Genomic DNA, 26,652 nt, shown 5'->3' with positions numbered 1-26,652 from the left:
CTTAGAGATAAGCATCTTTCACCCCATTTTGGATTCAAATATTTTATTTACATTTTACCGAGCTAGATCAAATGTGAATGAATCATGATACGTTTAGGCTTGAAAAAGAAAAGAAACTTTCAGCTTAAAGAATAGTTATGGTTACTTTTCTTCATGACACAGAGCAAGTTAAGCTTCGTTAGCATTTTCCTTTCCTTAGCTTTTAGTCTTCTATCAAGTTTGGTTTGTATATTAAACATTTTTAGACAAATGAACCAAGATTTATAAGCAAACCTTAATAACAAGTTTGCTTCAAGTTTATTTTACTTTAAAGGTTTGAATTTCACACACATAGTTTAAACTTTAAAGTATATCAAAATCATTCTGCTTTGGGGCTTTTTAGGCACCCAATGATTTATTGCCACATAAACTTTCTTAAATATTTTATTGTAATAACAATGTACTTGCATTCACACAATTTTCACGTTTGCTTTTTCTTTTTTTCTCTTTAGTAATTTACCCAATTTTTGCCATTTAATTTTTTTCCCTTCTCTTTATTTGTTCAAAAGCAATTTTTTCCTTATTGCATTTACATTTTTTTATTCTTTTTTAAATATAATTTACCCAACATTTATTCTTATAATTTGTAAATTTGATGGCTACCCCAACTATCAATGATTAAGCAAAAAAAAAAAAAAAAAAAGGGTCTTTTGATGCATTTACACAATCTTTACATGAATTTTTTAAATTGAGCAATTACATCAGTGAGTTATTCCACTACATAAATAATCACAAATAACCAAGAAATCTTGAGTTTCTCTATGGTTCTAAGATGATAATGGTGTTTTTTGTTGAAAAAGAAAAGGAAAAAGTTGGCTAAATCATATTTAAACAAAAGAAGAAATAGAGTTAAAAATGGTAAGTGCAATGAACGAAAAATTGCTTTTGAACAAATAAATAGAGGGAAAAAGTTAAATGGTAAAAGTTGGGTAAATTAATTTAAACAGAAAAAAGAAGGAATATCAAACGTGAAGATTGTGTAAATGAAGGTATATTGTTATTAAGATGGAGCACTTAGGAAAATCTAAATGACAATAAGTCATTGATCTTGATATACTTTAAACTCTTCCACATAATGGAGGTTTGGTCCTTTTGATGTCTAGGTTACCCAACCGAACTTAGTAACCCACTAACTCATTAATCCACTATGAAACGTGGATTAGCCGACTTGATTTCAAGTTTTATGTTTAAACTTGATTTCTGACTGTTATATCGTATGTATTTCCAAATTTTGGCTGAAGTTTTGTTCTTTAGCCCTAATACCTTTTAGTCCATGTTCATCCCAAATTTTGTGGGTGTTATTTATTAGTTTTTACCTTCTATATTTAGCAATAATTTTTTAATTGACTTTTTATTTATTAGTTTTTAACTAAAGTTATGTATAAAGCGGGGATTTTGTCGATCAAGACTCACAACCACTGAAAAGTGAAAACACTATTCCAACAATAGAGGACCATTATTCTAGTACTACGATCTCGAGTGGAGGAAGCATTTACGAATCAAGAGAAAGAAATCATGCACACAGCAGTTGAATTTTTTTCTTTTTTCAAAAAAAGGTGTATTATTAAAACATTAAAGTTTGAAGTCTTGCCAATTTGGTGGAGGGGCCAAAATAGAGTAGGAAATGCACACAAACGAGGATGACTTGTTCCAGCTTTTTTTCAATGTCGACATATACCTATTTTAGATGTTTTTTTTTTCAAAGCCCGACTTTGTCAGAGCTCGTTTATTTTCTTCACCAATTAATTAAGCCAAACATGAATATAATTTTTGTGTTTAGTGCTTCGTTCTTGGCTTGATTCAACTAGCATAAGATTTAAAATTTATATGTAAATAATTCAAATTTTTTGAAATCAATAGAATCAAAGCTCAGTCATGTTTGATTCATTTAATAAACAAGTCTAGATTTAAATATGATTTCAATCCCGTTAAAATAAACAAACAAATTACACACTAGAGAGATTTGGTGTGGCTATGATTAGGCTCATTTGTACTCCAATTCTAAAGCTATTCAAGAACTTGCAAATAAAGGAATCTTGTCAAGAAAACCTTGAAATGTGTAAACATTAAGTTAAGAGTAAATTTGTATATATGTCTCTAATCATTCTCCTCAAACTAAACATATCCCTCGACAAAAAAGTTTTGGGCTGCTTTCGATTTTCTAAAAGATTTCCAGACTCAAGGCGTATTCTTTAATTATTGAATAACAAGTAAAGAACGAAACTCTTTCTATGTAGTATAACTTTAAGTGAAGTCACACTTGAAAATCAATAAAGAAGCTTGAAGGCAATATTTTGTCTCTAACTTAAAACTTTTAATGTTGAATAAGGGGGAAAATATTCGAATAAGAAAATGATTTATTAATTAACATTAACCTACAGATCAACGTACGTAATCTAAAATTAAGAGGCAAAAAACAAAATGGTGATTATAATGTTACCCACTTGTATTGCTGAGAAATTAGTAAAGGCTACAAATTCAGAATTATTTATTTCTCCTCTCAGGATTGACAAATACTAAGTAATGCTTTAGGTAAAGATGGTCACAATTACTCAAAGCTGCTATTAACGTGTGAAATATAGTCTTGCATTTACACTCTAAAAGCCCTTGAAAATTTGTCAAATGAAAATTTTATAGGAATTCACTAATAAAGAGTTAAAGGTATATTAATAAATGCTCATTGGCTATCCATAAAAAAAAAAAACCTATAAAATATACAACTTCTTCTACATGTATAGCAAAAAAAAAAAAAGAAAGAAATATTTGTACAAGATTAGGATTAACTAGTCATTAATCACTGCTTTCTACTGAATTATTAAGTAGAGATTGGTAATAAGCTAATTAAAACAAAAAAAATAGTTCTCTTTTTTGTTAGTATATATAGTACCATCTCAAAAGAAATTGTAATATTTTGACTTGCAGTTTTGTGCCGGTGTTCTCTCAAGGCCATAAGAATAATCAATATGAGGCCTCGAAAAGAGATTAAAGACCAAAAAAAAAAAAAGAGCTCCAAGCCTGTCAGCCTAGGAAGTTTTTTGCTCTTGCTACCATTTTCAAGGCTCTCATAGAAATTGTTTTCCCAGGTCTCCACTTGCCGGATTGAATTAGCTTTTTTTCTGAGAAAGGCTCCAAGAACGCGAGGTTCATAAGGAGGGGGCAGAGTGCATGGAGTATTATCGGATGGACTCTTCACCAAAGACTCCAACATGAACTTCTTTTCCGTACCATCTGAATGGCAAGCCATTGTTTCTGAACATATTTCCATTGCTCCTTCTGGGATTTTTGGCTCAAACCTCAAAAGCTTTGCATATTCATTCAATAAATGAAACATGTAATCGTAAACAAACTCCATCTTGAGCTCTTCTTGAATGTAATCCTAAAACTTAAAAACTTAATGTTGAGCCGTTTCTTATGTTAAAAACTTGAAAATTTGTCCTTGAAATATATAGGAATTCACTAACAATCTCAACCTGAAAATAAGATTTGTTATCTGGCAAGATGTACCTAATCAGTGTAAGTTGGCATTTTCTTTTGCCCAGCTAGATATTCGTGGCTAGATACTGCTCAGATGCAAAAGAAAGATGGTCTTTAATACTCGAATCAAGAATATTGAAACTCCAAAAAGCACTTAATGGTAATCCCCTAGAAGAAACTCTGAAAAGTACTTAAAAAGGTAATCACCCCAGTAGTTAATTTGCAGAACAGTTTGGGTACAAGCTAAATGCATAGCAGAACACAGAATATACCCCTGTAGCACGTACCATCACACTTGTAACCACAGGGGTTTGCCCAGTGACTAGAGAAATGCTTAGCACTCTCAGAGTTCTCCCTTCTGTCAGGTTCAAAGTTCGAATTCTGAGTTTAAAAAAAATAAAATCTGAATCTCATGACACAACACACTTGACTAACTGAATAAGCCCAAGTTCAAGATCGTATCAGATTCTGCATTCCCATTTTCCAGATGAAACATGTCTTTTACATATAACTCACTAAGGTAAGTTCATATTCCATCATCTAAGTTTCACGGATACTTGAGATGCAAGTGTAAGCATCTGGAACAAATCATTAGTATATCCATCCTCAATATTTAAACAATCAATTTAATCAAACAGTACACTAATTTGCCATTACTACATAGCAACTTATTTATGCCGTACAACGACAAATATGACATCAATGTAAACAGAAGCATACAGAAGATAATAACGCTTATGGCAGATGATCGTTTGCCTGATCATCTGTGTGAATTTCCGACGATGAAGAAGACTCCTCAATTTCTTCTGGTAACCATCCGTCTGAATCTCCATCTGACCATGAAGAAGACTCGTCAACTTCTTCCGAGATAAGGATTTTCAGATCCATGTTTCCATAATCCATCTGTTGTTTCTTAATGTCCCGAACTGAATCTCCAGCAGAGTATAGACATCCATGCACCTCAATCAATTGAAGAGTAAAAGTTTCCCACAAACAAGAAGGGAGCTCTTCCAATTCCGCGCAACCCACCAAAATTAATCTCTCAAGACTGGGAAAATGCTCTCCTGAACCCATCCACCTGACCATCTTCAAGGATTCCAATTTCAAGAACTTGAGTTTAGGGAAGATTTCCTCTTCTTCCATGTATTCAATGTCTCCCATGTCCCATTCCTTTTCCCCATCTGCTTGTCGGATTAATTTGAGAGCCTCAAGATTGGGTAGCTTTCTGATTGTGCAAATTACACTCCATGAGAAGTCCTCCAGTGTCAACTTTTTCAGATTCAAGGGGAGATGAAATTTGATACAATTTGCAGGAACTTTACCCAGTAGCAGCTTTAGTGATTCTAGCTGACTCAGAGACTCCATTGCCACGATCCTTGTGCTCTCACTAGAAGATTCCTCTGATTGTAGCAGACAGCATTTCAGTCTGCGGATATTTGGAAACTTCATCATCATCTTTTCCATGCTTTGCCCAAGATAAAGCTTTGGAGTGGAAAACGTGTGTAAATTGTATAACATACAGGAGCTTTCAGGATTTTCCTTTGCCAACCTAAGATCAATCAAAGCACCACGTACTTGTAGATGCCTCAATTTCTGCAATATCCAAAAAATTTCTTCCAACGATGAAAGAACAAAATCAGAATAATATGTTGTCACACAAAACGTTTCCAAATTCGAGAGGTTTTCCAGTGAGGGTGGGATGTATTTGATCCAACCTGAAACAGCCAAGTACCTCAACTGAATGAGCAACCCTAATTCACATAGGAAAGTAAAACCAAGATTAATTTGTTCCAAATCCAACACTTGAAGAAGTTTCAGGTGACAAACAAAGGATAAGGTGTATGATACTCCACGGCTCCCAATACCACAAGAAGAATGTAATAGAGAGCGTACATGGGGACAAAGTATCTTTGACTTCGCAACATGCTTTGGCTGAGAGTGAATGGATAACCGATATAGGTAGTGTGGTTCATCAAAATTAAGAAATCCGTCACATCCTTGTATCAAATGTAGAAATTTTTTATCTTTAGCTTTTCCCAAACAAAAGACATGCAACAAATCATGAATGTGGCATGTCTTGACCCCGCCAATGGATCTTTTTTGCCCCTCCATAACCAAGCTTCTGTTAATTAGAGCTATTAAATAGCCTTCTGCTAATTTTTCAGGGCACTCTGATTCCTTCTTTCGTACAAATCCTTCGGCGATCCACAGCCACATCAACCTCTTTACAGAAATTTCTTGGTCTTCCCTAAATGCACTGAAGTAAAGAAGGCATGGCTTCAAATGGTCAGGTAGATGTATGTAACTCAGCTCTAATATACTCTTGCATTGCTCTGTGGCACCAATCTTGCTGTTTGAGTCAAGCCTTTCTGCTACCTCTCCCCAACGACCTTGATCTAGAGTCCCGAGAATTCCAGATATGATGACGATTGATAGAGGCAGTCCATTACAGTTTTTTGCTATTTGCCTCCCAAGAACACTTAGTTCTACAGGATAACCACCTTCTATGGTAATTGACAGCTTCTTCTTTAGTAACTCCCAGCTTTCTTCTTCATCAAGTGGCCGAAGATGGTGAGGTTTACCGGTAATTCCATGATGCCGACTCGTTGATATAATTCTGCTTCCATTGGCATAATCTGGGAAAGATATTTTCAATGCATTCCATGCCTCAATATCCCACACATCATCTAAAACTATGAGATACTTCTGTTTCCTCAAGTGATTACAAAGTTTGTGAGCTAAATCATCTTCATCCATATCTGAGTATTCAGCTTTTGGATCAATGCAACCCAAAATCACAAGCAACAGATCTTTCTTGCAATATACTTGAGAGATACAACACCATGCAAGAATATGGAAGTGAGATGCAATTGATGGATCATGGTAGACTCTTTGGGCCAGAAACGTCTTACCTAGTCCAGGCATGCCCACAATGGAAATGATGTCCAACTGCATTGATCCTCCTATAAGTTGATCGATAATTGCTTGCTCCTGATCCTTCAGATATACTGAAGTTTTATGAATGGTTGAGATATTACCCTGTGATGGCACCTGGTGGAATGCTCCAGTCCACTTGCTTCCTGTTGTTTTGAAAAAATTACATAGAGAATGAAAGATCATTAACAAAATCTGGACAGCTAATATCATCATCTTTTTCAAATATTGTGAGATACTACCTTGTGGCACATCCCTCGAACTATTGGCGGGCTTCTGGGCTTTGATGCAGTCAAACTCCCATGTCTTGGTTTTAAGAAGCTTAATTTCTTCTGTGACTTTGTCAAACAACATTAGAGAATAAAATGATACATCTCCTACTATCAAGGAGTCAATAACAAACTCTGTCTTGTGTGCCACTTCCACAATACGACTTCTAAGAGCTTGGAGCTCTTCAAGGTGGTTGCGTTGGTCCCTGTTGTTCTCCAAGAATGACCTTAAGAATACAAGACCATCTTGCATCGTTTGAATATGAAGCTTTTCCTTCTCTGTGTGCTGCTCCAAATTGTTTTCCAAGAATGATTTCAGGAACAACAAATCTTGGATTGTTTGTGCTTGGGGGTTTGCATCCTTGTTGTGCTGCTCCATGGCATTCTTCAAGTATGACCTTAAGAGGTGAACTCTATCCTCTGCAAAAGAAAATAGAGGATCAACTTCATAGCTTGCTACTTCCTTTAGTTTTTCTTGGAGAAGATCGATAAGCCCCAGTGCATTAGTTGCAAGGCAGTTAAAATTTGACACTACAGGATACTTTTCCTCAACTTCTGCCTTAATAATCTTAATCTTCTCCAGCAAACAAAAAAGCTGCATATCTATTTTCTTGGCTGAAGCTTCTCGAATGTTGCTCTGATAAAGTGAAAAAATTATAATCCCAGCATCATTGACCAGAGCTCCAACAAGATCCTTGATTCTTTCATCTACCCAATCACACTTCTCCTTAGTGAGAATGTTTCTCAAGAATCGCAGTTCCTCATAGAGCATCCGCAATTGATGTTTCAAAGATACCATTAAACAGGAAGGACAATTTAGTAGTAGCTCCCAAAGATGAGCTAGAAGAGAATCTACAAATTCACCCACTATAATTATATCCTTCTTGGTAGACAGAGTGGGGGATGTTGATCCAGATTCAACGACGCGGATATATGTGAGAAGGGCTCGGTGGTCAGCTGGCTTGATCTTGTCTATTAGTTCTGAAATCTTTAGGCCTAATCCGTCAAGCACTTGATTGTCATATTTTGAAGACCAACAAATGTAAGAAAGATGTGCTGCAGATAAAGCCACAACTGCACAGTGCTCCAAGAGATTCCTCTTGGGCTTGCCTTGCAAACTGGCAAAGAGAATGAAATTTTTAAGGAACACTAGCTTCTCTTGAAGCGGTTCAAACAATTTTGCAAGTCTTGAATCACAGGCTTCACCCCAGATGACAATATCCTCAAGATTCTCTAGGAGAAGATAGAAGAATTCCAAGAATTCATCTCTCGAAGGAGAACTGGATTCCAAAAAGCTCTCCAGATATGACTTATGACTGTTGTTGCAATAGTCATACCTGTCACGGCCCTGAGAGACAGATTTTAGCAAGGAGTCCAACATCTCGACGTACATTTTACTGATCTTTTGCCTACAATTCTTTAGAATCCTTCTAAAATTAGAGGCAGCTCCAGCCAATTCTCTGGGGTGCAATCCATCCTCTAACTGGAGAAGAAAAGAGTAGAACTGCTGCCCATTTTCATTAACAGAATCTTCAAGAAGTCCAGTCTTTGAGGGATTACACAATTTCCTTGCACAAAGGAAAAATGTTTTCACCAGCCTTAACTCTACGTTGAGCTCATTCAAAGCATGATCATCCTTGCAGAAATCTAAGATTGAATCAATGCAAGTAATTGTATTGGTAGACAAACAACTATCAGTTCCATCAAATACTTGATTATCACCTCTGAATAACAAAAAACAAAGATGTGTTGCAAATAAAGCCACAACTACATTTTGCTCATTAATTTTACTCTTGCCTTCCGTCCGCTTCCAGAGACAGTCACTTGAAACGGTCAATGCTTTTAGGTCCCTTTCAAAAAGAGCCACGACCAGACCAAGTCTTGAATCACGGAGTCTGGCAACGCGGAGAAAACAGCAGAACTTCTCTCGGAATGAGTTGAATAATCTCATTAATTCATATGTCCAAGAAGAATGCTCTCCTCGTAAGCGATCCAAGATACTGGAATACCATTCACCAGTCCAGCCATGCTCCAAAAGCAGCTTCGAATATATCTCTGTGGACTCTGAAAAGAATTGCACCATGGAATTCCACAGCTCTTTACAAAGATGTCTGATTTGCTGCCTCAAATTCTCTAGACTTTCTCGAAAACAAGAGTCTCCAGTGGGGGGCAATCCATCCTTAAGAAGAAGAAAGTAAAAGACCTTCCAATTTTGATGAATAGAAGCTTCAAGGCATCCGATATCTTGCCTAAAATTCTTTAGAATATCTCGAAAAGTAGAGGCTTCTCCAACATGAAAAGGGGAAAACAGCTTCCTACTTCGATGAACAGACTCTTCAAGGCATCTGACCTGTTGCATAAAATTCTTCAGAAAATCCCGTAAACTAGAGTCTTCTCCAATCAAGTGGAAGCGGGAAAATTCCTGATCTAATCCAAAATAAGAGTAAAACTGCTGCCCATTTGGAAGAACAAATTCTAGAAGGCTGAAAAAGGAATCCTCCAATGCCCTCGCATTCGGGATAAAGTCTTTCAGTTCTTCTAAGTCCCGCTTCAGCATCCTGAAACTACTATCATCCTTGGAGAAAACACCCTCGTCCCCCAGCAACTGCAGCTTGTCTAAGATTATTTCAGGGCAAGACTTGCTGTCCTGCTGCCTCCTCCTGTAATCCATGAGTCCGGTTCCAGTATTTTGTCTGAGATTTCTCTATCTCCGGAAGTCTGTCGACTGTTTCTCCTCTACTCCTCAGTAACTGATCGAGTCAGTCAGCCCCATCGAAATGGACTCACAAGTCACCACCAACCAAAACTTTTTCACTTGGCAAAAGGAAACGAACAGTTGTAATTCCATTTTATTCTAGAGTACAAAAAATGAGACTATTTCAGTTTGAGGGACCAAATTGAAAATTTTATTGCTATTTCGCAAGACCATATTGAGATTTTTCTAATTTTGAGAGACCAAATGAAAATTTCTATTCAATTTGGAGGACCAAAATAAAATTAATTCCATTTTTTTTTTTTTGACAATTTGCATCAACTACTGTTTTTTTTTTTTTTTTTTTTTTTTTAACTCTCAAGAGCGCACAACGGCCTAAGGTCAAAACTCATCATTGTGTCAGGTATATAATAGTCAGCAAACTACAGATTCAAGCGCCTAAATTGGATTTGGAGCTAAACTTGTCATGGCATTTTTTTTCAGTAATGAGGGTAACTTTTTAATTTTTAGATTGTAAAACAAGGGCTAGCTTTTTTTTTTGGTCAAAGTATTATGGTGATAATTGACGCCTGAATTGGCTCCAAACTTTAACGGGTGCCTATTCATCACTCGTTAATTGGATAACAAGCGACCTGTTTAATTAATACATTAATTATTTTATATTTTAGAATGCTATTTTTAAGGGATTCAAATGTTAATTGATATATATATAACCTTCTTCCTAAAAATAAATATCTTTCTGCTAACACTTATCTTTCTACTGTCAAAATAATGAATTCAACATGGCGGCCAAAGTGATGCTTTTAATGAAAAACCAAAAAAAATGGAGCCATCAAGATGCATAAAAATCATATTTAACTCCTATCTACAACTACATAAAAATCATATTTAATTCTTATCTAGAACTATGAAAATTGTAACTTATATTTAAAATCTTCAATGCTTTGAGAAAATATATTAAAGACAAAACAAATGTAAAACCCAAGAAAGAAATTATCATTTTAATTGAAAATGTTCTTGCATTGGAAGTTCGACTCATTTTAGTTGTTGACATGTTTTCATATTAAAATCATTAATTTAGTTTCAAATTAGTTGCTGGTTTGAGTCAAAGTATTGCTTGTGTTAGTCAAGGACCAAAATTTTCATCTATAAACTTGAGTGAAGTTGCATTTGTGAATGAAGAGAGAATCCTGAAGGCCATCTATTGTTTTCTTAAGACTTAGGCCCTGTTTGATAATTCAGTTCAACACTTAAATTTAATGAATTCAGATGTTAATATATTCAAATCGTTTGATAACAAAAAATTGAACATCTGAATTAATTAAGTGGCACTGAATTTTTTAGGCAAAACTTGCTTTTAAAATTAAATGATAAGGTTCCGTTTGATAAAACTGAATCTGAATTCTGAAATCTGAATAATGAAACAATTAATTTGCTGCATTTTAAGCACTGAAAAGAAATATATGAATGTCTGAATTTTAATGTTAAACCTATTTATACTGTTTGATAAACATTTATAACTGAATGCTTAATAAGTTAATTTTGATAAATTTGTTCTTATATCTTTTTATCCAAAAAAGAAATCGAACCTATGATTTAATTAGCTAAAAATGTTTGGTATGAAAATAACAATATTTATTTTTAAATCAAATTAATATAAAAGATGAAATATATTATATGAGAAGTATGGAGAAGATGTGAAAATCATTCAAAAGGGAGAAAAAAGAAATAGAAAATCATTAGATAGTTTAATTAGATAAGAATTTTGAATATAATTAACAAACAAATGGTAGATTTGGTAGATAAGATACGGTAATTGAAGTAATTCTATTGATTCTTATCAGAATTAAGCATTCAATTAGGATTTTTGTGCTGAAAAAAAATACACATAAGTTCAGCACTACTTAACAAGTTCAGTAAATGGATTTTCATTTATCAAACACTCAAAACATCTGAATGTCTTAAAAATTCAGATTCAGCACTTTTTTATATTATCAAACAAACCCTAAGCTATTCACTTATCATTGAATGTGTTATATACTCAAATGTATTAGATTTAATACTTAACAATTTAATAAATTAATGGATTCAGATTTCAGTTTTCAGATGTCAGTTTATCAAATGCACCCTCAAACTCCCGTGAGAATACTTATTGGACCTCTTCTTTTGGCGTTTCAAAAGCACTAGCTTTCCCTTCTCTCTCAAACACAATAACTCATTCACTCTCATGGCTTTCTTTTTTTCTTTTTTTATATTTTTAATAAAGTCTTTTCCAGAGCTTTCTAGTAAGAATTGATTATTTTTTAGGGTCTTTTAATGTGAGCTTTTTTCTCCTAAAGTTTCCTAATAAAAGTTTTCTTTTCTCCAAAGGATTTATAGTAGAAGTTTTTTAATGTAATTTTTACCACTAGTGCAAATTTAATGAAATTATAATATTATATGAACAAAAAAGTCAAACGGGAAAGCTATGAATTAAGTAAACTTTGACGCAAGAATCATCTTAATTAGCAAAACAATAGACAAAAAACACAAAGATTGTTTAAAAAACTAATAAAATGAAATACTACAATAGGAATTGAAGAAGGAGTAGAGTAAGGGAGAATGATATCCTTATATTTCAACAAGATCCAAAAGTCCTACCAAAGGGTATCAATGTACCTCTATATATAGGTACTACAAGATTAAAGGTACATAAATCCTATTAAACATCCACTATTACAATAATATGAAAAAACCTATGAAACGGTTTCTCCACTACATGTATAGATTAATGGATTGTAACTTCTATACATAATGTAGCCATAAAATCATGAATTAATTCTCTTGGGAATACAAAGGGACATCCATACTTTTAATTATTTCATAACACTCCCCCTTGGATGCCCATTACACAAAGAATATGCCTCGTTAAAACCTTACTAGGGAAAAACCCATCGGGACAAAAATCCTAGTGAAGGAAAAAGAGTACACTATTCTTGTGTATTAATTTCTCCCCCTGATGCAAACATCATTTGAGATCTTTTAATCGTCGCATTTCAATATGTTTCACCAATTGCACTGAGATATGGTACTTCATGACCAAGTATCTCTCCATCTTCCTCTCGCGGTCTAAAAGAATCTTTATTAGGATCTAATAATCTGACGATCATTGGAGTACTTAATATATATGCCTTATTCATATAAAATCGCTTTAATACCTTCCGGGTATATGCCTTATTAATACCTTCCGGGTATATGCAGTTTGGTGGACAAAAATTTCACTTTTTAAATGCTCAATTTGTAAATCAAGGTAGAATTTTGTCTTTCCAAAATTTTTTGATCTCAAATTCTTTTCTCAAATATTCAACATTATTTTGAATCTCTTCAGGAGTTCCAATCAAATTTAGATCATTGACATATACCATCGCAAAATTTGATCCATTTTTCTTGATAAAAACACATGGACATATTGGATCATTGGTATAACCTTCTTTAGTTAGACATTCATTGAGGCGATTATACCACATACGTCCAGATTGTTTGAGCCCATACAGAGACCTTTGTAATTTAATAGAATAAATATTTTTAGAATTTGATTTACATGCTTCAGGCATGTTGAATCCTTCGGGGATTCTCATATAAATATCATTTTCAAGATTCCCATATAAATATGCAGTAACGACGTCCATTAGACGCATATCTAATTTTTCATTTACTGCAAAACTCACAAGATATTTAAATGTGATAACATCCACTACAGGTGAATACATTTCATCATAATTAAATCCAGGCCTTTGTGAAAATTCTTGGACTACAAGTTTTGCTTTATACCTCACAATTTCCTTTTTCTCATTTCTCTTTATCACAAATACTCATTTATATTCTACTGGCTTTACACCTTCAGGTGTTTGGACTACAGGTCCAAAAACTTTTCTTTTAGCCAGTGAGTCCAATTCAGATTGGATTGCATCTTTCCATTTTGAACAATCATTTCTATACCGACATTCATCAACCGATTTAGATTCATGATCCTCATCAACTTCTATAATATCAAGTGCTACATTTCATTAGATTCCAATTAAATTTTCTATGATTTCATTCTCTTCAGAAGTTGGCTCTTCAGGAGCGACCTCTTCAAGAGGTTGAATTTTGTCATGACATTTAATCTCCGGAGATATTGGAAATCAATTTATACCTTATTTAGGTAAGCCGGCCTTAAATTTATATATAACACTTGTGCATGTCCTTCAGGGATATCAATTTTAATCAAGATATTTCCTGCAGGAATAGTTGATTTAATGACTCTTCTGGAGTCGATAAGTATATCTGACAATTGATTTGCAGTTTTCAGCAAATGAATAATTTCTTGAACTTCCAGTTCACGTTATTTTGTATGAGGATCGAGGAAATCTAATTTTTTTTTAAATGATTTCCTTTCGGTTGATCTTTTCCTCCCCCTATTGTCGGGAATCGTAGTTCATCAGAATAAATAAATCATTCAATAGATCACCCATCAATATTTTACGATATTTAATCGTAAAAACTGATTCATACCCAACATAAAATTTAAATTTCTTTTGGAGCCATATATAATATAAAGGGGTTGTAACGCCCCGAGGCAGAAGAAAAGGGAAAAATTTCTGGTGAATAGTATTTTGTGGGGAATCCGGCCAGAAGCCGTGCAAATACCTTATATTCTTCTTAAAAATTCCCTTTTCTTTGACAAATACCACTTTATAATGGCCCTACTACTCAATCACCCCACAATAAGTGCCAATGAACCTAAAAAGTAGGGTTTCACGCTTTGGTTTCAAGTTTGGAACAAACTAGGGTTTTCGTAATTTTTCGCCGGATGAATTTTCGGTACAGAGTAAGGATTAAGTTTGGGGATTAAAAGTGACTTTTAAGTGAGAAATAATATGTGACTAGTAGCAATGATATAAGGTTAGTGAATGGGAAGTAAAAACCCTAGTACTTGTATTTTTAAGAAAAACGGCGCGAACCGCCAGGTCCCGCGCACTACCGATTGAACGCACCACTTGACCACCATTTTTCTTACCAAACAAGTTTATTGACTTGTGAACAAAATATCTTCTTAAATTGCAGCAGCTTTGACCGAAATTTGTGGCTCAAATGCAAGGAAGGAAAGAGAAAATTTTTGTGGTTAAGGTTAAGCCAAGTGTTGGCCAAACTTATGGTTAGAATTAATTCTTACCTTTCTACCTTCTTATAAGACAAACTTAGCTTAATCTCCTTCATTATTTTCTGCATCTTGGCCGAGTAAGAAGAGAGAAAAAAAGGGAGAGCAAGAGTTCATCATTTTCTTCTTGATTTACACCAACCAAGTGCTAAAATCGAATTCCAAACCGATTAAAGGGTAGGTTGTGAGTTGGGAAGCTTGAGGAACCAAGAAATTTCAAAGGGAGTGAACTATCACTCATCCAAGCCTTGCTTTAGAGGTACCAACATTTGATCATGATCTTTGTTGCTTTGAATCTTGCTTTAAGATGTGTTGTAGCTTAAGTTTTGGTTTGATTTCATGATTATGCAAGTGGGTGTGATGAATTTGGAAGTTTTCCCCTTTTATATGATGAACTAGGGCTTGAGGAATTTCTGCCCAATTTGTTGTATGATGCTTGTATGTTGCAATTAAGGTTGTATAAGGTGTTTTGGTAGTGATTAGAACAAGAAAATTGAGAAAGTTCCATTGATTGCAAAGAATTCCAGAATCTGGAAAATTTTCCCCAACATTCTGTCTGAATTTGTAACCCTATCATAGAGGCCGAATTAGCCTTAGGTTAAAGAATGAAAGTTGTAGAGAATGATATTTTATAGGTTCCTACAAAATTTCAGCTCAATCGGAGCAACGTAGGTCATGAAAAGTCCAAAATACCCTTACTGTTTTAAGTATTTCCCCAGCAGTCCGTTTCATCAGTTAGTCCAGTTTATCACATTTTTTGACTAGGATACATACTGATTTAGCTCTTGGCCAAAACATGAAAGTTGTAGTATTCCGACTTAGCTTTCAAATGCCTCTGAGAACACCTGAATTGGACTTTTGTAGCCTAAGATATGTCCATTACAGTGTAATGCGGTTAAGTAGCCGACAAATTGGATTGTGGTTCTGTAATTTGAGGATTTGACTAAGTTACATTAGAAACTGGACTAAGTGACCTTCATGAACATTGTAGCCCTAAGTCTTAGCTTCGAAACGGCATAGGTTGTGCCTCAATCCGATAAGCGTAGCCTCGGATATGTTATTTCCGCATCCATACGTCAAATCTGTCTTTTGCTAAATTGAATTTCTGCACTTGCTATTATTGTGATTCTTGTTCTTATGATATTATAAGCCTATGGAACGGCTTTCGACTTGAATTGATGATATGTGTGATGTTGGGTTGTGGTTGAGGAAAAATAATGAAGCGTAAATGGCTGGAAAATTAGGTAAACACAAAGGGCATGCTGCCCGAATTTTTACTCGAGAACTAGAAAACTATATTTGCAACTTGAGTGAAGGTTAAGTGATTATCACTTGAACTAGCGAGAACCTTTGCTACTTTGTTATCGATGGTTATACGTTAAAAACCTAAACGAACTTGTACTCTTGAGGAAAAGATATAATGGCCAATGTAAACTTGTATTTCCTTGTACTTTCAACTCAAGTATTGTTTCCAAGTATATATGCTACAAAAACCTTATGATTTGAAAAGCGAGTAAGTGTTTCACGAATGCCTTTCAAATGAATTTCAATTGGTTGATTCTTATGAACGGAACGTTTAAGTTTCAAATCTTACTCGTGTTTCAAAGTTCTCAAATTGGATTTCTATCGCAGATCTGAACTCCAAACCTGGAGTATAATTGAACGTGACTACTTGAAACACTATAGTTTGAGTGAGTGATCCCTCGACTGTCCCCAAAGTTACTTTTGAACTAATTCTTGCATCTATTACTCCATTGCATATCATTTGGGGTTTGGGTGTGTGCCATGACATAATTTGGCTCCAATGAGTTCCTGGAAAGTCTTGTGCTTAGAACCAATGTCTCCACTATTATTTACACATTCTTTGGAGCACAATGGCTCCTTACTTCTGTTTCATGGTTACTTGATCTAAACGAGCATTGGGTATTTAAGTACAAGAACTTCACTGGCTCACATGAGCAATAAATGAGCATTTGATTACTGCATCATGACATCATATCAATGCTTTATTGTGAAATATACTTGGCTGTTGATTTTACTGGTCACTCACTGAGTTTCTAACTCACCCCCTATTATCTTCTTCTCCCCACAGGGATCGAGGTAAAGGAAGAACTTGTATTTGGATCTTTGTGTGGCTGGATGGCGTACATCTTGTATAGTTTGGTTTTGATTTTGGTTTATGTACTTTTGGGCCTGTATAAATATTTGGAATTGAATCGGATGTAAATCTACATTTTACGCTTAGAATTGGTTTCCGCTTCGCTTATGATATGTAATTTTGGAGAATTGGATGTATTATTTGAGTTGTACTTTGTAATTTACTTGAGGAATGTAGTAAGTGAGTGAGTCCCGGCGAGAGTTGGGCAGGCGGTCCGCTAAACCCTTTGGTTCGCCTTAGGGGGAGGTGGGGTCGTTACAAAGGGGGTATGTATAAATATTTGTCGGCTCTCAAATATTTTCACTTTCGTTAAATCATGTATTCATTGGGATCAGTAAACTTCTGGTTTACTGCAGGTGATAATTATAAATCAAATGAGAATGAAGACAACTATATCGATAACAATTTCTCTCTCGAATGGTTATTATGATATAATTAACCTTTATCTCATTTGATTTCTAAACATGATCTCTATTGTTGTCTCATTTAATATCTCAATTTGATATCCATTTCAACGGATATTCAAATTCAATAAATTTTTCGAGACATGGTAAAAAGTAGTGCTTTATTCATGATAAACTTTTCTCCTACAGGGAGAAATATAGTAGTGTCTCTTCTGGAGTTTTCAATCACTTGAGCACTACCACTGATTGAGTATATCTCTCTTATTAGAATATAGTGTATATAGTAGCACTTATTAACGAGACACATATCATTGTCACCATAATCCTTTGATTCCAAATATTTAACATCCATTTCTTCTTCAAGAAGAAAACTTAATTACTATCATAAATTAAATCAAGCATCATACACCTTCAGGGTGTTTAAAGAAATTGGCCATGTGAAGATGCGATTATAATTTTGATTTGTCAAATGTACTTCAGGACATTTATCTTTAGGACCTTTATTTTCTTGTCCTTATCATTATTATCCCACTTCAAATGGTAATTTTTTCTCTTGTCATGGTAAAATATATATTTACCAAAATCATAGTCATGGCAACAACCATAACTAATAAATTGAAATTTAGTCGCATTCACTTCTGGGAATGGATTAGAACTAGTATGCAATAAGTACAAAATACTTCTCAAAATTTCTCTTAATATTGCTACTATAGGAGCATGTTCGAGAAATCAATTGTAGAGAATATTATTTTTAATATATCTTATGAGTAAAATTTTCTCAACACAATTTCAACTGAGAAGTAATTCTAAAAATTGCATAATTATGTTTTTGTAGCCACAGGTAAATTTATCATACCAGGCTTTTGAAATAATGACCATCTTCTAGTGGCAAATATTTTCGTTAAACAACGACCATCTTCAGGTGGTCGAATCTTTTTCTTTAAGTATTTCAAAGGACAAGTAGATCCTCAAATATAATTGATTTTTTATAATAACATCTCCAAAACTCAATGCATCAGAATATAATTATTTATAACAAATAATTATAAAGATAAATAAGTAAAATTAAAAGGAGAAATATTACCTCAAAGATATCAAACAATATATGTTTGTGTTTAGTGGTTGTTCAACAGTAGGTACTTGTATTTTGCGATAATTCAAATATTAGTCATAAGAAATTGAAATAAGTTTTTGAGTTAGAAATTTACCTCAGAATTTTCTTGAAAAAATATGGACAGAATTTCGACAAAATCTTGTACTTCACCTTTGTTCAAGGTAGAGCCCCCGTTTTCACCTTTTGCTCAAAAGTAGAGATTTCGTGCTGATAACGTGTTATAAAACTAATAAAATGAAATACTACAATAGGAATTGAAGAAGGAGTAGAGTAAGGGAGAATGATATCCTTATATTTCAACAAGATCCAAAAGTCCTACCAAAGGGTATCAATGTACCTCTATATATAGGTACTACAAGATTAAAGGTACATAAATCCTATTAAACATCCACTACTACAATAATATGAAAAAACCTATGAAACGGTTTCTCCACTACATGTATAGATTAATGGATTGTAACTTCTATACATAATGTAGCCATAAAATCATGAATTAATTCTCTTGGGAATACAAAGGGACATCCATACTTTTAATTGTTTCATAACAAAGATCAATCATTATGATAAGATAGCTAAATAGCCCAAAAGGCAAAAAGCAGAGGTAACAAGAGATGACACATTTGTATGTAAAATTAGCGGCGGAGCCAGCACATTTTTACTTAGCTCTGTGAAATATTCACATTAAAAGTAGTAACAAATAGCAACACAGATATTTAATAAAAATATACAAAAATGCAATAAACCCACCAATCCCTACGATCATTAAACTGCATATCTTTTGTGCATGGGAAAACCTCACCATTGGACTAAACCTATTAAATAAGCATTAGGGTTATGCTTGTAGTCATCAAAAATTACATAAATTGCATTTTTTATCTTATCAATTGCTATCAATTTATTTATACAGATACGTTGACTTTCAACAAATTATTTAATTCAGGAAGCAGAGAGCAAAACTGCTGCCCATTTCGATAAACAGAACTTCCAAGAAGTCTAGTCTTCATTCTTCAAGGGATGACACAATTTCCTTGCACACAGAAAATTTGTTTTCACTAGTCTTATCTCTACCTTGAACTCATTCAGAGCACGATCATCCTTACAGATATCTAAGATTGAATCAATGAAAGTCATCATCTTGGTAGACAGAGTCAGTGATGATGATCCAGATTCCCGGATTCCCGTATGAGCCAAACGGGCATGGTCAGCAACAGGGTTGATCTTCTCTACTGATTCAGAAATATTCGAGTCCATTCCATCAAGCACTTGATTATCATCCCTGAAAAACCAAGAAAGGAAACAAAGATGTGCTGCAGACACTGCCACAACACCACAGTGCTTCATAAATTCATTCTTGTGCTTGCCCTGCTTCCGGACAAAGCAAATGAAATCTTTCAGTAATACTAACTTCTCTTGAAGGGGCTTCAAGAGTGTAGCAAATCTTGAATCACGGGCTTCGCCCCATAAGAGATTATCCTCAAAATTCTCCAGCAAGGAGTGGAAGAAATCCAAAAATTCATCTTTGCCAGAAGAACTCAGTTCCAATAAGCAATCCAACATATAATAGCATTCAGGCATCCTTTGCTTCCAGTGCCACTGAAGCTGCAGCTCTAGCGATGGCTCAATATCTTTTGTATTGGACAGGAATCCAGGGTGAGAAAGGGATTGGGACATGGAATCTGACATCCATACGTATGCATCTCTAATTACTTTCCCGAAGCTCTTAAGTTGAAAACAACAGTCTTCTCCAGAAAGGGGCAATCCACCCTGAAGAGGGTAAAAACACTGCAAATTTTCACGAGCATATTCTCGAATGCTGCGAATGGAGAACCCCAATTTGTTAGCACAGAGGAGAAATGTTTTCACTAGTCTTAACTCGACCTTCAGCATATTCAATCCATGATATTTCTTGCAGAAATCATCCTCGCCCACCAGCCTCTTCAGCTTGAGTAAGGCTAAGTCAATGTAAAGTATGTAGTCTAGCTGCTCTCCTCTTCTGCTGAGCATGATCCCTCTTCCAGTATCTGAGATATATCTCTAATTCCAAAGTACTAGAAATCCGAGAGAGATGGAGAAAGGCGACAGGAAAGAGAGCGTGCAAGAGATGAAGCAGAAGGGCAGGGAAGGAGGTAGAAGAGTAGAATATTGCCGTTCTTGCCTTCTTTTTCGATTCTAAAAAGAGCCAAGTAAATATGCCGTTATCTTTTATTCTTTTGAGCACTTAAAGGAGGACCCTATTAGGCCATTTGAGGTAGGATAGAATTCTGTTGACATGCCTGAGATTCAGCTACCACTCTAAACAACATTCCCCGGCACACACAAAACACACCAACACCAGTCTGTTCACAGAACATATACAGATGACTAAAAAGATCTACAATTGGATTGTTCATTCCATCACACCGGCAGCCTCTCTGTCACATGACACAACACAGATGACTAAAAAGATCTACAATCGGATTGTTCATTCCCATTTTCCAGCAAACGTAGTGCGCCTTTTAACACATGACTTCGTAGTTTTACATTTACAGTCAATCAAATGAACTGCACAAATACTTGGGATGCAAGTATAACTATTTGGCATAAAGTAATCAACATTTTTGCAATCCATTTATCAAATGGTACATTCATTTGCTACCAATGTCAACATATTTCTGAACCTCAATCTGAACATGAAGAAAAATCCTCAATTTCTTCGGATGTTTAGATCCTCATTTCCCCAGTTGGTCTGTTCTTCCCTGATGTCTTGAACTAAACAACCTACAAGCTCTGGACATCGATGCACCTCAATCAATTGAAGAGTTAGACGTTCCCCTAAACAAGAAGGGAGCTCCTGCAATTTCATGCAACCTTCCAAAATTAATTTCTCTTTTGCCAAATTTGTATTAATTTTTCAATTTACAATTTAGATTAAAGTTACATTTATATAAAATGATTAAACATAAAAATAAGAATTATTACTATTACATATTGCAAGACAAGTTATATGCAAATTTTCTTATATGTTAAATTCGCTTCCTTCTACCCCTTTATCGCATCCACTGAAACTAACAGTAGCATTAAATTTGCTTCCTTCTACCCCTATAAAGTGTTACTAACCCCCCAAAAAAATAAAGTCCTATGATAGTCTGCACTTTCAAGCGAGATGCATTTATTGTGGGTTTAATGAGTTCTATGATCTTATTTGGCGTACTTTCATTGATTAATAACCAGCTATTAGATGCTAGTTTATGCTCTCAAGTTTCAAGAAGTTTTTCCAATTCAGAGATAGAGAACGATAATTTATATCCAACCGTAGAAGATTAGGAAAATGTTAAAAAAGTCTGCTCAGTTTTATCAGTTGTTTGGATAGCAACTCAAATAACATCCTGTAGTAATTAACCGACACGGTCTATGCAGTCCATGTTGCTTTGTTCTGTTTGCCATTGTCCCCCTCTTCCTCTTGTTTTCTCAGATTTCTCTCTACCTTTATAGGAAGTGTCTTCGTTTCTTCTTTGCCTCTCAATAACCGGACCGAGTGTGATCGAAACCCCCCAGTTTTTCCAATAAAAGTACTGGTATAAGAAGTGATTTTAGTTTTTCCCTTCATTGAAAACATTATTGTTCTACCAATAGACAGCCAACTTTTTAAAACAAACTTGAGTGGAATAACCATTTACGAATCAAAAGAAAGAAATGACGTTGATTGAATTTTTTTATTAAAGAAAAAATCTTTTCAACAAGTTGAAAGATCAAGAAAGCAGCTTTTAATTAGACAAGAACATCTGATCCACCTCTCATGAAGTATGCACGATCCACTTTGGTTGCTATAGCAATCGACTGAAGCAGAGCAGCGCGAATTATGCTATGACTTGGGAAATTTGAATAACAAACGTAAAAGTAAAGTAGGAAATCGATGACAGACAGAGTTGATGATGATGCATATCAATGTTTTAAGAATCTTTCGTCCTAAAAGCTATTCAAAAGTTTGCCAATCAAAAGGAATCTTGTTATGAAAACCTTTGGAATCTGAGTGCATGTTGTTAAAAGCATCTTTAGACGCCACCAAAGCTTATCATTCAATTGCCGTATAAGGACCAAACTCGTCTCCAGTAAACTTCAGTGAAGTCGCATTTACTAGTTAAGAAAGAAGTGTGAATGCTATCTCTTGTTTTTTTTTTTTTTTGCTTAATACCCAGAGTCGAATAAGAAAGTATCAAGTGAACATTGACATAGAAATCATCTTAATCTGCAATTACGAAACAAAAAAGCACAAAGCTCACCATGATTAGATACATACATACACAGTGAACTGAACAGCCTGAATGGTGGAGAGTAGAGACAACAAAATCTAGCAGAGAAAGAGGGAAAAACAGCTTTTAGCCGGATACATTCATCAGGTAAAAGTAAGAGTGCACCATAGGGCATCTCTGACATTCACAATCTAATAGTAAGGTGCCAGTACAATGCATAGACCATCATACATTCCTTTTTGAAATGATGCTTCATGTATTTACGAGAGGCGAAGGTAGAACAGCACAACAGAGATTCTCAAAACCCGTTTTACTGCAGGCAGCTTCTCTTTGACAGAACATAAGGTTGATGTGGTTAGTTGCAACTAATACCGAGTTTAATCCTCTTAGCTAGCTTGCTGGCTGGATTGTCGTACAAAAATTTGTTCAAATCTGGGATATGCTAAGCCTGTCAAACAGCCTGGAATCAAAGCCAGAACCAGCCACATTACAGTTCAAAGATATCTTCCTTTCAAGGTCAATGAAAAAGAAAGAACAGGGGTAAAATAACTGTACGGAAAAGACACTAAAAAGAAACAACAGGTCACAGCTTTCTATTAATGTCTACCAAAAACAATGAAATTAATAATAATTGTTTATTCTCTTTATTTTTCAGAACATTTATAATTCTTCTTTAAACTGATAATACTCCAATGGCACATCCTATAGTTTGCAAAAATCGAAACATGCAAACTATTTAATCAGGATAAGAGAATAATACCTTCTCATTCAAGTTTTTCTAGATTTTGAGGTTGTGAAAAGAAGTCTTTTGCATTACGAGCCACCTCTGCCTCCAAGACTGCTTCCAAAACTATGTCAGATCCCATCACCGTATCTGATTTCACTATCAGCAATAAGTGCTTTGTGGCATAATTAGTCATAGCAGATTCATCAATAACCTAAAACTATCAGGTTCATATACCACAAGGCTAAACCACGAGCACTTTCAACGGCCCAACATTTACTTTCAACAAGTAAAAGAAACAAAATATAATATTCCAAGCTTTAGTAATCAATGGATGCAGTAGATTGTGGCCTAACGTTGTGGAAGAAACAAAAAGAGACCAATGATGCATATCCGATAGCCTGCAACATTGGAGAGTCCATGATTGTTTATTCTAGCTAGCTAGTTTTGTTTCTCTATCTCCCAGTCCTTGCTAAAGAAAATAACACTTTCCTGTAAGCATGACATCCTCTTGCCAACTGCCTCCAATCTGTACTAACTAGCAAGGCCAGTTAGGTGGGCGCACTTCTCCCTCCAAACCTCATGAATCCTTGCCTAATCTTCGTCGGCATGAGTCTTGAATTCCAAGATCAAGTGAAGCAGTATATTCTAAAATGACATGCTCAAAAGAAAACAAGCAGATTTCATAAAATGCAACGCCTATCCAGGATCCTCAGCTTCTACTATATCATTCAGGCAACAAACACCTGATAAAAACTAGTAATACTTGTTCATATCTTAACTTCACCACGGAAATGAAAGTTTATTTTAATGTCACCAACAGATACGGTAAGATACATATCTAAGTTACCTTTTAGAACATCCTCAAACATAAAGTTATTTCACTTGCTATTCCAGATAATAGGTCACTACTGGAAATTACCCTCTAAATCACACAAAGAGCAAAAGAAAGACTGAAAAGTCTAGATGATAAATAGAAGCACATTTAGAAAATAGAGAGCAAGAAGAAAGACAGAAACTGGCAAAAACCAAAACAAGAAAATGGCTCACACCTTTTTTACTTGCCAACAATCCTGCACTTTCAGCTGATACTGGTAGGATGGTAAGACCAGATTCATCCGTTAGCTCATTCAGAACTTCATTATTCACAGAAGCAGGGTTCAATGACTTAGATTCAGCCAACTTTGCATAAGCAGTAGCTTGGCTGTGCATGTCAGATGAGGCAGAGGTCCGTGAAGCATAACCCTAGGAAAGACATAGTTTTAACCCTACTGATAAAACTTGCTGCTAAAAGAAACATAAATGATGTTACAGGAAATAGATTTTTAGCAACACGATGAACCTTAGCAGTGGGGATTGCTGAAATGCTCTCTTTACCTGGTTTTCCCAGCCCAGTTTCATCTAAGTCAAACCAAAGGAAAAAAAAGAGTGGGTTGGGGCATGCAATAAGGTGAAAACCTGAAAAGGGAAGATTCAGGCTATTCAAGAACAAGAGTTAAAAGAAGAAGTTATACCACTTGTAGGAGATGTATTCACAGCATTGTCCACAAGGCTCCGAGTTAATGGACCAGGATTCATAAAAGATATAGTTCGAATCTCATGACGAATAGCTTCAAGTTGGGAAATAGTGTCTTGTAGTTCTTTATGCACCTACAAAACACAAAATTAGTACAGCTCATCTACAAAAATCATTGAAAGACAAAGTGCACTTTACATTTTAATTGTCTAGCCAGTGAACCTCAACCACTAACTATGCCATGCATGTGCTTTCTATACAGACAAACAGACACAAAATTTTAGAGACATATATCTATGTGCATGTAGAGAGAGAGAGAGAGAGAGAGACCTGACGAGCCTGAGATTGCTGCATAACACTATCGAATTGGCCACGGGCCACTTGGACATATCCAATTGCCCTTCCAGCTAACCTCCCCGCGGTTCTTGCAATTATTGGCAAATCCTTTGGGCCTGAACTACAGCAATGAATATCAACACATAAACCTCAATTCAACATTGACTCTAATACGTGTGCACATATGCCAGAGCAAGAGACAGAAAGTATCATTTCCAAAGGATCATCCTTGAAGCCATCCAAACAAAAATGGAAAAACCGCAAAACACAACACACTTTGTCTTGATAGCAAACAATACAACTTACTACATTGTTTCATCGCATTTAGAATCTACATCAATTATATGTAGGTAATCATCAAAAAAGATGCAAAGATCAAAATCTATACAAGGAGGAATAGCCAATAGCGTACCAATTAGAGCAGCAGTAGCTCCAATTATGAGAAACAGCTCCCCATAAGAAATGCCAAGCATCACTCTTTCCTCTTGTTCCCCCTCCTCCTAGGCACTTGTAGCTGCGCAAAGTGCATGACAGGGCTAAATTAGTGTTACTTTCTGAAACTTTGGCTCAAAGATAAAACTGTCAGGTGTAGAAAAATTGTATTAATAGACAACCGTTGTTGTCTTCTTTATTCAATGACAATAAATTGCACATTGTATTCAAGAAACAATCAATTAAAATCCCAAATTGCAACCACTAACACCACAATATTCTCTTTTTGCTTCCTCTCTAATGCCGCCTCCTCGCGCGTGATGCACACAAGCACAATTTCGCACATTAACACACAAAAAGCACGAAATCTCTCTTTCCTTTGCATTTTTTCTTTTTTGGGTTCTCATGTGGACATTTTATCAAAAGCTTGACGTGCATGGGCAAAAAACAACGATTTTTCTGCTCAAACTGAACTAAAGCAGGGCCAAACTTTCTATTTCAACCATATCCACAGCCTTTTCCACATAAATGGAGCAAATAGTCACAAAGTTGCAGATGAAATATTGAAATACCAAGAAAATTAAAACAGGACCATTCAACAATACCCAGCAAAAAAATTCAATCTTGTACATAAACTATACATGATTTGAACGAAATTGACAATTGATAGCATGAGAAGCAGCTTACAGTGGTATTTCGAAGAAAAATTGCGCCTTGATAGTATCCCTTTTTTTCTTCTTCTTCTTCCTCAAGGAAATGGAGAGTTCTCAGAGGAGCTGGCGATGGGGGGACGTTGTATTTTGAAACCCAGACCAAATTTTGTCGAACCGAAAAAAGGTGTCAAGGGTCATGACATCATAAATATGTTAAAACTAATTTTTGTGATCTAAAAGATAATTATACAAATCAAAAAATTACATGAAGCGATTGAGTGATTCGTATAATTAATTAAACTGGTAAATTTGTAATCTTAAATAAAACATGCAAGTATTCTAAAATCGTAAATCAAAGTTGAAGAGTAATTAACTAAGATTTAAAGCTAAATATATCATTAACATTAATATATTTCATACTTTTAGGTTAAGATAGCAAATTTAAAAATATTAATCATTATGTTCTCTTTGGTTATTT

At 35.0% G+C, this 26,652-nt stretch overlaps 2 protein-coding genes across 3 annotated transcripts; both read right to left on the bottom strand.

The window, feature by feature from the left end:
• Window positions 1–4,067: 4,067 nt before the first annotated feature.
• LOC113780451 (putative late blight resistance protein homolog R1A-3) lies at window positions 4,068–7,108 on the bottom strand. The gene is made up of 2 exons (XM_027326253.1): window positions 6,690–7,108; window positions 4,068–6,593 (listed from the first exon to the last, which is right to left on the bottom strand). The coding sequence occupies exons 1-2, from the start codon at window positions 7,093–7,095 to the stop codon at window positions 4,249–4,251; spliced, it is 2,751 nt and encodes a 916-aa protein (XP_027182054.1). The 5' UTR covers window positions 7,096–7,108; the 3' UTR covers window positions 4,068–4,248.
• A 15,358-nt stretch (window positions 7,109–22,466) lies between these two features.
• LOC113779459 (sec-independent protein translocase protein TatB-like) lies at window positions 22,467–26,336 on the bottom strand. Of its 2 annotated transcripts, none has more exons than XM_027325042.1 (8): window positions 26,209–26,336; window positions 25,502–25,603; window positions 25,084–25,205; window positions 24,752–24,887; window positions 24,580–24,638; window positions 24,290–24,482; window positions 23,274–23,387; window positions 22,467–22,973 (listed from the first exon to the last, which is right to left on the bottom strand). In XM_027325042.1, the coding sequence occupies exons 2-7, from the start codon at window positions 25,560–25,562 to the stop codon at window positions 23,278–23,280; spliced, it is 681 nt and encodes a 226-aa protein (XP_027180843.1). In that variant the 5' UTR covers window positions 25,563–25,603; window positions 26,209–26,336; the 3' UTR covers window positions 22,467–22,973; window positions 23,274–23,277. The 2 variants fall into 2 exon arrangements, with proteins under 2 accessions (XP_027180843.1, XP_027180850.1); XM_027325049.1 differs by having other exon boundaries at window positions 22,467–22,961.
• Window positions 26,337–26,652: the final 316 nt, after the last annotated feature.

Source organism: Coffea eugenioides, chromosome 1, assembly GCF_003713205.1.
Source record: "Coffea eugenioides isolate CCC68of chromosome 1, Ceug_1.0, whole genome shotgun sequence".
NCBI lineage: Eukaryota > Viridiplantae > Streptophyta > Magnoliopsida > Gentianales > Rubiaceae > Coffea > Coffea eugenioides.
Note: the sequence above shows the minus strand (reverse complement) of the source record. Positions and strands in the feature narration are given on the sequence as shown.